General features: G+C 38.2%; 1 protein-coding gene across 5 annotated transcripts in view; it reads right to left on the bottom strand.

The window, feature by feature from the left end:
- Positions 1–7,901: 7,901 nt before the first annotated feature.
- Positions 7,902–14,788, bottom strand: part of PTBP2 (polypyrimidine tract binding protein 2) — a 50,796-nt gene continuing 43,909 nt past the window's right edge. For 2 of the 5 annotated variants that reach the window (XM_035333103.1, XM_035333108.1), the window contains 6 exons: positions 13,960–14,114; positions 12,512–12,545; positions 11,970–12,062; positions 11,398–11,614; positions 11,224–11,301; positions 7,902–11,094 (listed from right to left, as the gene is read on the bottom strand). In XM_035333103.1, the coding sequence (XP_035188994.1) occupies positions 10,962–11,094; positions 11,224–11,301; positions 11,398–11,614; positions 11,970–12,062; positions 12,512–12,545; positions 13,960–14,114 (710 nt within the window). In that variant the 3' untranslated portion in view covers positions 7,902–10,961. The remainder of the gene's footprint in view (positions 11,095–11,223; positions 11,302–11,397; positions 11,615–11,969; positions 12,063–12,511; positions 12,546–13,959; positions 14,115–14,788) is intronic. The other 3 variants (XM_035333105.1, XM_035333106.1, XM_035333107.1) reach the window with 3 other exon arrangements.

Raw genomic sequence — 14,788 nt, 5'->3', positions numbered from 1 at the left:
GTCATGAACCGTGGGGGAGACTGTGAGGCAGGCAAAACTGTACTTAGTTGTTTCCCCCTCTGCATGAAGCCGAATGGCTTAGGTTCACTGACTGATTTTCTCACCTCTTCTACCTAGTCATTCATTATACTTAAAGGCCACAGAGGTGGCACAGCAAGAGAAAGGATTCACATAAAGCCTCCATGCAATATTAGAACCAATGCAAGCAGGAACTTGCTCCTCAGGAACATTCCTGAAAGGAAGAGCTGAAAGAGCTGCCTACGAGACGAGTGGGCTGCAGTACGGACACTGGCTCTCCCCAGATAAGTTATGAACAGCAGTTTTTAAAATGTAGGGGTAAGGTAACCCTTCAGCTTCTACTGCTAAATAAAGTTTGGAACTTTCAAAGACTAGGAGATGGCACTCCCAAGAAGCACTACTGTGCAGTTGTATCCCTGGCTTCCAGGGTCCCTCAGAGAAATTGCAGGCATGCCTCAACACCCATTGTGTGTAAATGCGTCCTCTGGAGGTCCACATTTCCAGCACTGGCATCAAGAAATGTAAATCCACATTTTGCTACTCTCTCGTTACTTTTCTGATAGGTACTGGACTCTCAAGCGAGCCTGGCAAGCACAAAGCACTTGATTGCCCCAGAGCTCCTCTCCCCAATTAAATAGAAGCCTGAAAAGATGTCTGCAATCCAACAGAGAAATCCTGGGAGGTAAGGACATATTTTCTGCTCAGCTACAGTGGCTACTTCAGGACCAACAACATCAAATGCTGGAGCACAAAGACAAGGAATTCCAGGAAGAATAAAAGTTATCTCCAACAAGGAAAAATTAGTCATAAGGTAGCTCATGACATCAGGAGCATTAGCAGCTCTGTAGCACGTTCCTCTTACTTATCTTAAAGCTCCCCTCACTTGTATTCAACAACAAGCTACCATCCTCCTCGATATTTGTAATTAATTGCTTTTATTTACTAGATTTTACATTTCTTAATCTGATCAATATCAAATTAACCTTGCCTTCAAAGTCATTAGTTAACACACTGAAATTGTTTTCAGAAAACCCTGGGAATAGCACATGCATTCTCCCTGTTTGACACTGGCAATCATCTTCTCTTCTGTCAATCAATCCTTTCTCATTGCTAGCCCTTCCTCTAATATATCAATACAATTTTTATGATATATATATATATAAAAGAATTGGCAGGATATATATATACACATATCCTGCCAATTCTTCAATATTCAATTGGTACCCAGCCTGAGAAACAGGCCTGGACAGACGGTACTGCTCAGGTGGCAGAATGCCAAGAAACCTCACTTGTATTTTCCACATCAATGGATTAGAACAACAAAGAGTGCATTTTTGGAGTGTTGCTACCACCACTGCAACATTATCAACATTTGAAGTCTCTTCACCCTGTATATGCATCCAGATAAAGCATAACCCCCCACACTCCCACCCTTCCCATTTTATCATTAAGACCATCCCCGTTACCTGGGCACCTCCCTGCTGAATCTGGTGGTGTTCCACATACACTATTGGACTTGCTTGGGTCTCCCATCACACAGCTTTTGGTAGATCTGCAGGTAAGGTCTCCCAGAGCCAGCACTCTGCACACAGGATGCGAACGATGTAGATGACACACCAGCAGGTAGTGCTCTCTCAGCTCAGCCCTCCCCAGCAGTGCATTATTCCAGCTGGGGAAGACAAAGCATTTTCTGAGCCTTTACCCAACAGCTCCTAGCATTTTTTCCCCCCTGCAAATGGCTAACAACACAATTTCAAAGGCTGCATTGCACAGTACCATTACACTTTCACCAAGCATCACAGGGAACCCACACCAAGTGCCTAGGGATCATTTACAGAGGAAAAGTAGTGCTCAAGGGCCAAGGAGGCAGCAAAAACAGTGGAATGCACTCTGAATGAAACAGGAATGGAGTATCAGCAGTATAAAATGCTCTGAAGTGTGGTGTGTTTTTTTTGTTGTTGTTTGTTTGTTTGTTTTGGGGGGGGAGCAAAGGGGGACAGGGGGAGAAGGTATTAATGGCAGAGAAAGGAAACACTCATTTTACTTAAGGTTTGGTGTGGTATGGCTAGTCTGAACTACATAGGAAAATGGGAAAGAACATGAGAAAGAGTGAGAAAAGACATGAGAAAGGGAAGAGGAGATGCAGGATTTCAGACAAGACAAACTCAGTCTAGCAGAGCTTTTACTGTTAGGTCCACTTAAGACTTGAACTCTAAAGGACAGAGCTATTGATACACTTTACAAATTTAGTACAGGGACTCCTATACTTAAGAGCTGATTGCATGCTGCCAAGTTAAGTATGACAGTGCTTATCCCCCTTACTTCACTATACTTTAGCTATATGCAGAAATATTTTAATCTATTCCTCCATTACTATAGCTTCTTTCAATACTCCCATAGTACCGAATCAATTTGGTGAAACAGCTTTATTTCTGGCTCACTTGTTTTGACATCCCAGATCACAGTGTGTTAATATACATGGCGATTATGTTCTAACTACCAATGCCACAGTGTTTTTCTTTATTCATTACTATGTATGTAAATTTATGTGCATGGCTCATAAGTAGTAAATATTGCCATTATCTGTCATGATAAAACAGTAAAAGCCTGGCTCACAAAGCACTAATTTCTTGCCTTTCTCCCTTTATACTACAGCGAGGGGCAAGAGTCTGAAATGTTTGAGTATTTTTACAGCCTTTACAACCTGACCAACAAAATGAGCCTTTGCCTTAAGAAACTTAAGGTATATACATCAGTCCAGCCCAATGTGGTGAAAGCAATATTCTCATCACAGCTAACAAGGAACTAACACACTGTTTCAAAAAAAGCATCCCTCAAAATAGAAGAACAGAAAGAAACTCACTGAGACAACAACTAGAGACTTCAGAATAGTTGTGCCTGGAAAATCCTGCTTGGACCTAGAGCGGCCACGGCAGATACACAACTAAAGTGGCAAGACACCTACTAAAGGTAGGTAAAAAAAAAACTGAAACATCATGCAGAATAACCAACACCCCTGAGACCATCATCATTAGTCCACCATTAAAAAATATTTTTTCCACCTCATTGAGAGGAAAAAGAGGCATTAAGAATTTAAATAACTTTACTTAAGGAAAACATTCAGCATAGCCCATAAAGCTGATATAATTCAGCATTTGGCAGCATGTGGCAAACCATTTCATAAGACGCTGCTGCTGCAGTGATGTGTTTATTATGTTAATTTATGTTACATTATATCTCTGTATAATATACAGTATTTTTAGAAATTATTAGTGTCTGGGAGCTTAACAGCTTCTTACGGGCATTTAGGTCCATGAACATCCCAGAGTGTGTTAACTTAGTCCTAGAGCTACTCAGTATTTCTACCTATACCTAAAATCCACACCAGTTCTGCTTTTAGGACTGGTAAATTATATCATCATGAAGTGTTTTAAAATTGATATTTGCCCTGGTTTTGGCTGAGATAGTTAATTTTCTTCCTACTAGCTGGTATGGTGCTGTGCTTTGGATTTAGGATGAAGAAAGTATTAAAAACTCCAGGCTGCAACTTGCAGTGCAAATGGTGTTTGGAACACGTTCCTACCCTTGATAGCCACATTAACAAGAGGACAGAGAAGAAAGGGGTTATGTTGTTAGTGTCTATATATTTCAAGTGAAATGCCTATTGCGTAGTATAAACATTTCATATAGCAGTATCAAGAAAAAGGACGTAAGCGTATAGTTCTTTCACTTTTTGATTTAGAAAATAACTCCTTGCATTTTGCTTATTGAAGGATCACATTTTGTTCAAGTGATTTTCTAGTAGCTGTACATACTGGAGACTTCAAAAATCCAACTATAAATTTACAAGCATCAACTATGTTGCTTCTGCCTTCCACTTATCAGTTCCTACAGTCCTTTCAGTTTCCCTAGTTCAAAATGCACACATTTTTCAGAACCACTGAATCATCATTTATGAAAATAATGTTTAAAAGTTCCAGGTGACAGTAATCAGTCACCTTCATATGGCGAAGTAACTGAGAAGGCAAGTACTACCTCACCACGTTCGTATTCCTAAAGATCAGGCGCATCATACTGCATTTACAGGAGGGGCCTGAAACGTTAGTTACTGATAACCTGCATCAACTTTGCAAAGAAATTGTAAATTCACTTTTAAAGTTTGTATTAAAAAAAAAAGAGAGGTGCAGGGAGACACAGGCAGACAGTGGCTGAGAAACCCCAGCCCTCTGAGCCGCACCCCTTGCCCTGCATGTACTGCCACCTTTCACAGAGGAAAGTCTCTGCAACTGTTTCATCTCTGGAGAGCTAAAGTTCTTGCACAGCAACTCAATATTACCATTCTTCTCTTTCCATTTCCTTTCCCTCGCGTACTTGGCCACTATGTCTGGATGGATGGACTTGTTCTACCTAGAAATACTGTTTTGGCTGGGCAGAGCAGACACCTGCGAGGAGAACACCTCCCCATTCCGTAGCAGTTGCCTGGATACAACTTTGTAAACGGTAGAAGACCACACTCAGATTTTCCAGCACAGAAAATTAATTCCCTTTGTTGCAAACTCAAATCCCACTGCATCTACAAGTCACAGATGCCTAGAAATCTACTAGCTGCACTAGACAACCAGGTTGTCTTTGAGCACGATGGCTCGATGAGAACAGTTTGGCGTTACCAGCCTGTACAAGTACTCCAAGAACAATGCATTTACTTTGCAGTAAACCTGTCTGGAAGCTTACCAAGCAATTATAGGCACATAGGACAGCTGAATGCCTTCTCCGAACTAGGAATAAAATCTCTACAAAGTTTCTTTAGCTATGGAGGAATACCTTGCTTACATTGTCTCAGATCAGGGCTTTGAAAATGCCCTGATTTTCAGATTCCCCTTCTACAGAAAGCGAGGAAGCTGCAGTGGCCTTAAAACTGAAGGGTGTTAAGGGGTATATTTTTTCAGATCAGCAAAAATGCAAGTTCTCATCTGGATCAAAACTTGCAATAGCTGGAATCAGAACAGAAATGCAGATTTGCTTTATTTAGAGCAACCTATTCAGAAAGCCTGCATGAAGCTTATAGATAGCCTGTACAAACAAAGTCTGCACTTCTGTGAAAACAATTCCTTGACTTCACTGTTTGTTTTGAAAAGTGAACTACTTTAACCATTTTGAGGCACCCATGAGGAAACCACAAGTGTCAGCATTGGTCTTGTCAGTGACAGCGTTGATATGCTATAGACTTTGGTTTTACTTAGCCAGGCACTTACTAGTGCTAACGGGTGGTGGTTTGGTAATCCTACGGCAACAGCTAAGAACACATCCCTTCCTGGAGCAAAACCTGGAGGAAAAAAGCTACGCAGACGAACGCAGAAGTGCTTGTTATCACCATTCTTGTTCTCCTTTCATAATCAAAAGAACAATGCATTCAAAGTATACCCACCTCTGTGAAACAAGCTGGCATCACAAGCACCTTTGCACTTAAGAACCTTCGTGAGCAAAGAGCCACCTGTGAGAAAAAGGTCATCTACTACAACCCATGTATTCTGAAGTAACAAAACCACAGAGGTGAGGTTTAGCTACATGTAACAGAGGAATTTGAAAATCACATTCTACAAACCAAAATGGACTTAAATTTCAGCAAAAGGTTTACATGAAAAAGGTTTTCTCTGTTCTTAGTTGTGCAACTTCTGTCTTCAAAGTTGAAAGACCATCTTAGACAACTCTGCCCCAACTGGTTAAGGTTTACCAGAATTTGCTCAAGAGCTGGGAAACAAAAGCTACTTTCTGTAAAGTTCAACAGGAAGATATTGACCCCCAGGTAAATCTTTGTGCTAGAGCAAAAACAAATTTAAAAAATGAGGGGTGGGGGGGAGAAGCTCCCCCCCTTCTAAACACAACCCACTCAAGAAAACATACCCAATTACCTTAAAGTCAATACCTGGAGGTTAACGTTCAGCCCACAAGGCAGAGCACGCTGGCGAGCACGCTGTTGGCAGAGCAGGGGGGCTGTCGGCCAGCTGAGGACTGCCAACGCTTTAAAGCAGCAGCACGGCTGGTGTCGCCTGCTCGGCACACAGAGCAGGTCGGGTGCAGCTGCCAAGACACTTCTCTGGCTTCAGGAAGAACAGCCCAGCCCAGCGTGATTTTGGCTGCACAGCTGAAACCTTCACAGGATGCTGATGCTGTGAGAGGTAAGCCTGAGCATTCGGGAGCTAAAGGGGATGGGGTCAGAAGGGGTACTGAAGCACTGTTCAATCCTTAACATCAACTGCATCGTTCAACAGGATACAGATGGCCAGAAGTTTTCTAACAGACACTTTTCCATCAAAAGTATCAGTTCCTTGATGTGTCACTTTTGATGACTTTTCTAAGAAATCTCTTCCTAGACCCGGCTGGCTCCTGGTACAGAGCTCTTTGGAAGCCGTCAGTGTCCCAAACCACAGTGACATGCAGCCCCTCCAAGGGCTAGTGGCTTTGGACTTTCAGTCTTGCTGGCTTCTCAGGATGTTCAGTACTCATCCTGGGGAGACCAACTTCCACAGCAGTCTGCATTAATTACAAGCTTCAGCATCTCAACAGTTGTTGAGTGGAAGTTACAAAATATTTATGTCACATTTACCCAATTTTAACATGACTCATTTCTAAAATAACAAATAGGTAAAACAATAGTAACGCTCCCCTTATCAGCAATTTTGAAGGTCTTATTTACACAATGAACTTAAAGCCTACTGAAACCCTCACATCTTTCTGCCCTGCACTCCCCTGCTGCAATACAGCCCTTTCCCTGAATAAATTATTATATTAAAAGAAAAATGTTAAAGAAATCATCTGAAGGTTCATTACTGTTGCACAGAATTCCTCAGCAAGGCACGGACCTTGTCACTGGTTCTAGCAGGCTAACTGTAGACTAACGAAATAATTTCTAATAGGTTTTCATTCCCTACAGTTACTGCAGTCCATTGATTAACTTTACCAAGGCCCATTAAGTAGAAAATAGCATGCCAAGTATCTTTGTTTTGGAAAAGAAAAAAAATCCATCTCTCTCCTCATAACCTGCATGGATGAGAGCTGTACTAGCATGCTGCAGCTGCCTCCCAGGAGAACAGTACAGTATGAAATACTGATGATATTGCATGCCCAAGACCTTGGAAAACCTATCTTGACCACATTCACAACCCAGTTAGCCCCTTCTACACATGCGAGGATTACATCTGTGTTGTTGCTTTCATGCTGTGACATACTATAATAAATGAACTTACAGTGAATCAAAAGGATTTTTTTTTTCCCCGAGATGGCTTATGAAACTGAAAATTACTGTAAAACATTAAAAGTGGCAACCTACAAACAGTCATTTGAGCTGTTTGTTTGAGCTGTTATTCCTGCAGGGCAAAGGTGCCCGTTAATAAAATGTTAAGTCACAATAAAGAAAAGTACTTGCCACAATTTTTGGTCAGAATGCTAATGCAGGTTTTGTTTTACTTCATTTATATACTGTATTTGCCAATGGATATTTCCTGACTAGCACCTTTGGAATTCTCTCATTGCTCCATTATTAAAAACAAACAAAAGTAAAAATCATCAACCACTTTCTATTCATGTCAAAAAGTTAAAATTATTTTAAAAATCTGAAATTGAGTTTGGAGTATCAAATGCCTATGGCAAAGCTCTGTAACAATCTTAAACTTATTCTACTGAGTGGACCAAGTTACTCATAATCCTTTTTTTTTTTTTTTAATAAAATTATAATAAAAACAATGCTTTGCATTTTCACATTCTGAAGAGCATAAAATACTTCTTTGTAACAATGCATGTGCAAATAAACCCCCTTTAAAGACTACGTATCAATAAACAAACAGGGATTTTCTTCACTGAGTTCATAAAAAAACACTTCCATGCCATTTATGACTATCATTGCTTTTAATTGTGACTGATACAAATATATGCTCTTAATAATAGTTACTTAGTTTATAACAATTTCAATATACATTCTTTCCCTTGATTTTTTTTCCACAGAACTTTTCAAGCTGAGAAAAGTATAGAAACCTAAAAATTAAGGAAATAGGCCGGGCAAGAGGAATGAATTAAAGTTATAAAAACCCCTCTATTTGTAAACACTCGAGCACTGCAGATATTTAAAATTATTTCAACATTGTACATACGGCAATCACTAAATGCTATCTGATACAGATGTTTCAGAGTAGAAATAGTTCAGCACAAGCTGAATCCACCCAAAGAAAGCTGAACCCACCGAAAGAACAGTAAATTTTGATTCATACTTCTATTTGAAACATGCAAGCACATTCTGAAATCTGACACATTTTTACTTTTAGAAACAGGGAACACCATACTATATAGATGAAAAGCTTGAGAGAGCAGCTCAGTCAGATCCATAACTACTGTTCAAGGCAATCGTGAGATAGTCACATCGATGCCCTTAGGTGTCTGAGTCTTGAAAAAAAGATGTTGATTCACGAGTTTCACATATGGATGAATCTTATTTTACCAGTATTTCAGATTGAGTAATCACTATGATATACGAAGTATATCTTTTAAGTCAGATCTTGGTTGTATTTCTGATAAAGCAGATAAGAACTTAATAAAATTTATTTCATAGTGAAGACTAATGAAAGCCCCCTAAGTTAGACCATGACCTTTAAATAGCTGATAGCTATTTATTGATTTCAAAGCCAACTCAAAGAACAAGCACTGGGTCACAAAGTAATCAGACATCAATAAATCTACAGTAGGTATATTGGAGAAGTGACAGAAAAACTGCTTTGAATTGAACATTGTGATAGCTTTTACCACCGTAATGCTTCAGAATCATACAGTTATTCTTAAAAGGGGACTGCGTAAATGTGTCAATCCTATTTCTAATTGAGGAAAAACAATCACAGAGAACGAAAAAAATGACAATCAATTCAAAATATCATGGATGTAAAAACACTATTAAAGTGCCCAAACTGTTTTTACATTCATTTGAACCCACGTCTCTAAAAAGGTGAAATATCCTGGTCTAGAACGTATGGTCCGCTCACCTCACAACTTCGTTACTTTAACCCATAAGTGTACTGTATGATTAGTAGGAAAATCTTTAGCAGACAAAAAAAAAAGAAAAATGAAACTGCAGCAAGAGAAAATGAAACTGCGGGCAAACCTGAGATCCATTAGTGCACAAGTCTGCTTAAAAACTAAAAAGATAGAAAGAGAAAGCTAACGAACTACAATAAAAGTTATGTGTTCGAAGCAGTAAGTTTTAACAGGGTGGGAAACGTTTAATATGAACATACGCCTGCAAGAGCATCACTGTCTTTCTGAACGAGCTGGTACTTTTTGCAGCATCAGATTTGCAGTAAAAAGACTTCAAATTGTATTTATTAACATTATGCTTTTCCCACCCTGACAGAGAATAAACATGAATTTAGAAGCACAGTAGAAGTGAAAAACAGAGTAGGAGGAAAAGAGAGAAAGCAGCAGAGAAAGACAGAAAAGGTGAATACAGAGCTACAGAAGTGTTTATTGAGCATGCTACAGAGGTAAGCAGAGTACACACAAAATGAAATTAAACAACCATCAAACCTCCCGACTTTGTTAGAAAATTAATTTTTAATTGTGCCACTTTCAAACTAGACTGAATTTTACAATTCTAAAGATGTAAAAACTCAACTAATAGAAAATATACATGACCATTTTCTCTACATAGGTAACAGAATCTATGAATCTCGAAACTAAGTACATCGATTTCAAAAAGTATTGGTCATTTAAACAGAATCAAGGTAACAGTTCAGATTGACAGAGAACTGCTTTCAAATTAACTGGATCTGTAGATTCTGAGCCACGTTTATAGTAAAGTCAGATTAATTTCTAAATACAAAATATTTTGAAGAGATTTATTAAAACTGAATATTACAATGCAAGGTAAATTAAGACTAAAGGCACATAAACTTTGGTCCCACCTGGTTGTCAGTTTTAGAAAACTGCCACAAAATTTCCTGCACGTGTTCGCAGAAAACTTTCTTCATCATTGAAAAATACATGCACCATTTCCTGAACTAGCTTGACCAGTCTGTACATGCTCAGAAATCCACAACCATATTCCATATCTTAATTACAAACTAAAGATGGCAATATATATTTAAATGCACATAAGTCATGTCAACTTCAAAAACATCTACGAAAAATATTCAGCCACAAACAAGACATTACTTAGTGCTGACATTTATATGATACATCCCACAAGAGTGTGTACAAAAAGGTTAAGATTCTATAATGTTTTTCACTTAGGGCTCAAATTCACAGAAGTCACTTCTTGTCCTTTACAAAATTAATATTCTGTACCTTGTTAATTTTAACAAATGCCTACATTCATAACTGAATCTAGACCAGAACCATGAAATACAAAAGGCCTTTTTTTTTCCTGAAAAAAACACAAAGCAAAAAGTAGCAAAATAAATAACATTGTTTTATTCTTTCAGCATAATGCATCTTACCCAATTAAAAAGAAAAATAAGTGACAGGCCCACAGATAAAGAAATCAATTCCAAGCAAGAGAAACAAAAGCTTAACCTTTTTACACACCCCTGCCTAAACATATTGAAATTATCATGTAACAGTGTGCCCCAGACAACCAAATTTGTTTCTACTAGTTACGCAGTTTCAGCGGTACTAGTTTTCCCTTTTAAGGCACGTATGTCAACTCAGTTGAAAAACTGTGGTACTAACTTGAAATCTTTTAAACAAAATGATGATTTATCTAAACAACAGCTGGACAACAGCAGTTGGTATCACTGCTTTTTATTATTATTTTTTTAATTTTTATTTTTTAAACAAACAAGGAATGATAACAGCATGAAAGAAAATCCAAAAATAGAAGACAAACTCTGGTCCCCACTTTCCTGAACAGTCAATAGGTGACAACACCAAACAATGCAATACTCCCTCATTTTCAATCTGCCTTTTTAAATAGTTGACTTGGAGAAAGAAACTCTCAGATGGTGATTTTCTCCAAGATTGTAATTGTGAAGATCAATCAAAGCCTGAATAGCTTCTTCTACTGTTGACATCTGAAGAAGTGCCATCTTGTGATCTCTTCTGAAACAAAATAATGGCATTAGGAACTCAAACAATACAGGGGTTGTTACTAATGTTTTCCTTAAAACATGCCACAAAAACACAAATAAGCTGTCCTTTGCTAAAACCATGTACAGAAAAGTTACTTACTGAAAAAATTTAAATGCTTTCACAGTGCCTCCAGTGTTAGCGAACAGTGTGCGGAGATCCTCTTCTGCTACTGATGGTCTACAGGCAGAAAACAAGCATAACCAGAACATTACTAGTCCATTCAGTGTTGTGATGAATATTAATACTACTGGCTTACTGACAGCCAACACTCACGGAATATTGGATAGATGAAGAGTTGCAGATGGAGGGAATATATTCTGAAAGTTTTTTGAACCGGGTTTCTTGAAGCGATGCAGAGGTGAATTACCAAAATCTTTAGTCAGCCCTTGGTCATCAAGTCCCTCTCGAGGTAGTTGTACTGTCTGATGTTTAGAAAGGGTAACCCGAATAATCTTTCCATACATTTTTTGTCCATTAAGATGGCTCATGGCTGAAAGAGACAAGAGGTTTACTCAATTCAGTATTAGTTCTCAATAGCATGTCGCATATCACACACAACCCTACAAACGAGGAAGAAAACCAAGAAAATCAAAGGGTCATCGCACTAGAATCAAAAATGAGGTCTGCAGAGTGTTTAAAGACCTCCACACGTGTTTCAGCTGTTGAATTCATTTAGGCGATTGTGCAAGCTTTTTGGAACCTAATACAGTCAGATTTTGGATCTTGGGGGTAATCAGGATACAACAAAAACTGACAGATGAAAACATGCTTAGTTCACCTGATTTCACATAGCTTAATTTCAAACACTCAGACTATTGGGAATATAAGCAGAAATCCAGTCTTACCCAGCTGCGACTGGTTTCCATCAGCCATCTGTATAAGAGCACTGTCTTTCTTATTGTATAAAATCTTCACACGCTGCACATCACCATAAACACCTTTTCAAAGTCAAAGGTAACCCAAAAGAAAAAGGTTATTTTAAAGCCAGCCAACTAAGTTACGCATTTTGACATATCAATGGAACATTCAGACAGCAACAAGATCACTCACTCAAACTCAGCACTCTCACAAATGAATAAAGGAGATAAAGATTTTGAATAGTGAATTTTGAAAAGAATAATTTCTGATAAACCCTCAAAGCTATGTGAATGATATTAAATTAAAGACCATGCAAAATATATTAGCATGCATTAAAAGAAAATCTGTCTATGGAGAGTTTTAAACAGCAAAAGAAAAATAGCAAAAGATTTACTATTCAACTTTAAGCCAAAAGGCTAGCTACAAATAAGAATTAAGGTGAAACAAACAAAACAAAAAATAAACAACAAAAGGCAAAACAAAACAAAATTAAATCAATAATAAAAGTATAGTGCTAACAATAACATACCGAAGAGGGTAAACAGACTTTGGGGCGTAACCATCTTTAGAAGGAGAGAAGAGCAAGCAGCGTAAGACAAGAAGAGAGAAGAGTCGAGGAAGAGCGGAGATGAACAGATCATCCATAACGAAGGGTGGTTCCCGCAGAATGGTGAGGTGGTCATGGATCATGGTTTCAAGGCGGTTAATTGGGGCAAGTTGGTCCGAGGAACATTTTGTTCAAGCACAGAAGCATGAACGTAGGGAATGAAGACAGGGAACGTAGACAAAGACAAGGAGAACAGGGTAAAACAGGGAAGGGCATGGGAATTTGGGTAAAGACAAGGAAAGGGAAGTTGAACACAAAGGGAAAAGGATGAAATGGGGAAGGGAAAACAGCAATGCAGAAGAAAAAAATAAGTGGGGAACAAAAAAAATAAAATATAGGTCAGTACATAGGAAATGCAGGAATTTGGTCAGAAAATGGTTGGTTTATGTACTGTACAAGAAAAACTGAGTAAAATGTAGTCACCCAAGACAAATATGGGTAAAGTACATTCATATCAAAGAGTAAACTACAGCATTTCATCTCAACACGAAAATAAATTAAAAAAAAGCATGCAATAAAAATTTTAAACTTTAAACTTTAACTGCGTAAGCATGGCTGGTTATGAAATGCAGGCAAAAAATCTTTCAAAATGGCACTCTGACCTAAAACATTTTAACATGCAAGACTGGATGACAAACTAGTACCAGATGATAAAATAAGCTTAATGATTTATAGTGACAGAGGCCAGTTAAAAATGGAACAGCTAGACTGATACAAACTTCCCACATTTCATACCAGCTTTCACAGCCATCAAAATAAATGTAAAGGACAGTAAAAATGCGTAACTAAACAAACCCCTTTAGATTTCAGAGTTAGCAAGAAAGATACAGTGAAGGTAAAAAAGCTTTGTCACCATTTTTTTTTTTAATAAGACAAATGAGTAACTGCCAAGAAAAAAAATTACTAAGAGACTGGAAGAGTGCCTCGTCAAGATCTTTGGGAGAACCTTTAAAGAAAAATGTGTTAGAGTAGTTCACATAAATTAAAACCTTAAAATGCGAGATACAAGCATGAAATGAAGCAGCAAACAATTAGAAGAAATAAAAATGGGAATTCTAGTTTACATGATTATAATTGCAAAAGAAAAAAAGCTTTCAATTCAAATGTCAAACATGCAGTAATTACCGTATTTTTCTTAGAAAAAAGGTAGCCAACTATCAAATGACATTAAGTTGTTAGCTACCTGGAAAAACAAAAGTATTCAACAATAATGGTTTTTAAATTAACTTTGGGGAAGGGGAGGGAGTAATAAACAGCAAAAATATCATGAGCTTAAAATCCAAATATGAGAGGCCAAATTCAAAGAAATAAGAGACTGATTGATGAAGTATGGCTAAAGAGGAAAAAAAAATATGAATTGTTTCACTGACCTCTTCATTTAAATTGCTAACCAGGAGGACTGTATTGCCACCAGCTGAGACTCCAGGCATTCCCACACGGCCAGCAGCAGCAGCAGCTGCAGCAGCAGCAGCATTTGGAATAGCCAAAGGACTCAGAGCTCCTGGAACAGCTGCAACAGGAAGCCCTAATTTTAAAATAAAGCATATTTTACGAAACACACACAAGTCATTTAAGAAAAATAGCACCTATATCAGTACAAGTGTTGCACACAACACTACAGAGCAGACCACTCCATTGCTACAGCTGTCCAAAGAGTTGTGATATGGGTTATGTAAACATGAGGAACAGAAATATTTTCTTTATTCAAGTTCTTCAAAAAGAAGTACTTTTTAAAATAAACATTCTTGTGCACCAAAACTGTTTTTTTTCCTGTACTCCAGAACATACTGTGTTGTTATATCCTTATTTTGTATCACCCTTTGAGAGGCTTCGTTCACTTCAACTTGATGCTTCAGGCTAACTACACAACACTACAGAGTTGGTCAGGTGAAAAGGCCCACATAAACAGCACAAAGGAGGTGAAGAAGGCAAACTTCTAAATTCAGGATTCAAAGCAGCACCAAACTGGTTACTCCATGGCTTTATGTAACCCGATTCTTTGAAGAAGCACAACTATTAGCTAAACCTTCAGCTGTGCTTTACTCTTCTTCTTGAAAGGGAACTGAAATCCTGGAGAGATCTGGTGGTTTTGCCTGGTAATGTCACTGGCATACCAGGCAAGTATGCTACTTCCAGGGTCTGTGAAAGGTTCTTATGACACACGTGCACTATACACACTTCATAGAGGACCACCTTTAT

This window comes from Oxyura jamaicensis, chromosome 8 (assembly GCF_011077185.1).
Source record: "Oxyura jamaicensis isolate SHBP4307 breed ruddy duck chromosome 8, BPBGC_Ojam_1.0, whole genome shotgun sequence".
NCBI classification, from domain to species: Eukaryota; Metazoa; Chordata; class Aves; order Anseriformes; family Anatidae; genus Oxyura; species Oxyura jamaicensis.
Note: the sequence above shows the minus strand (reverse complement) of the source record. Positions and strands in the feature narration are given on the sequence as shown.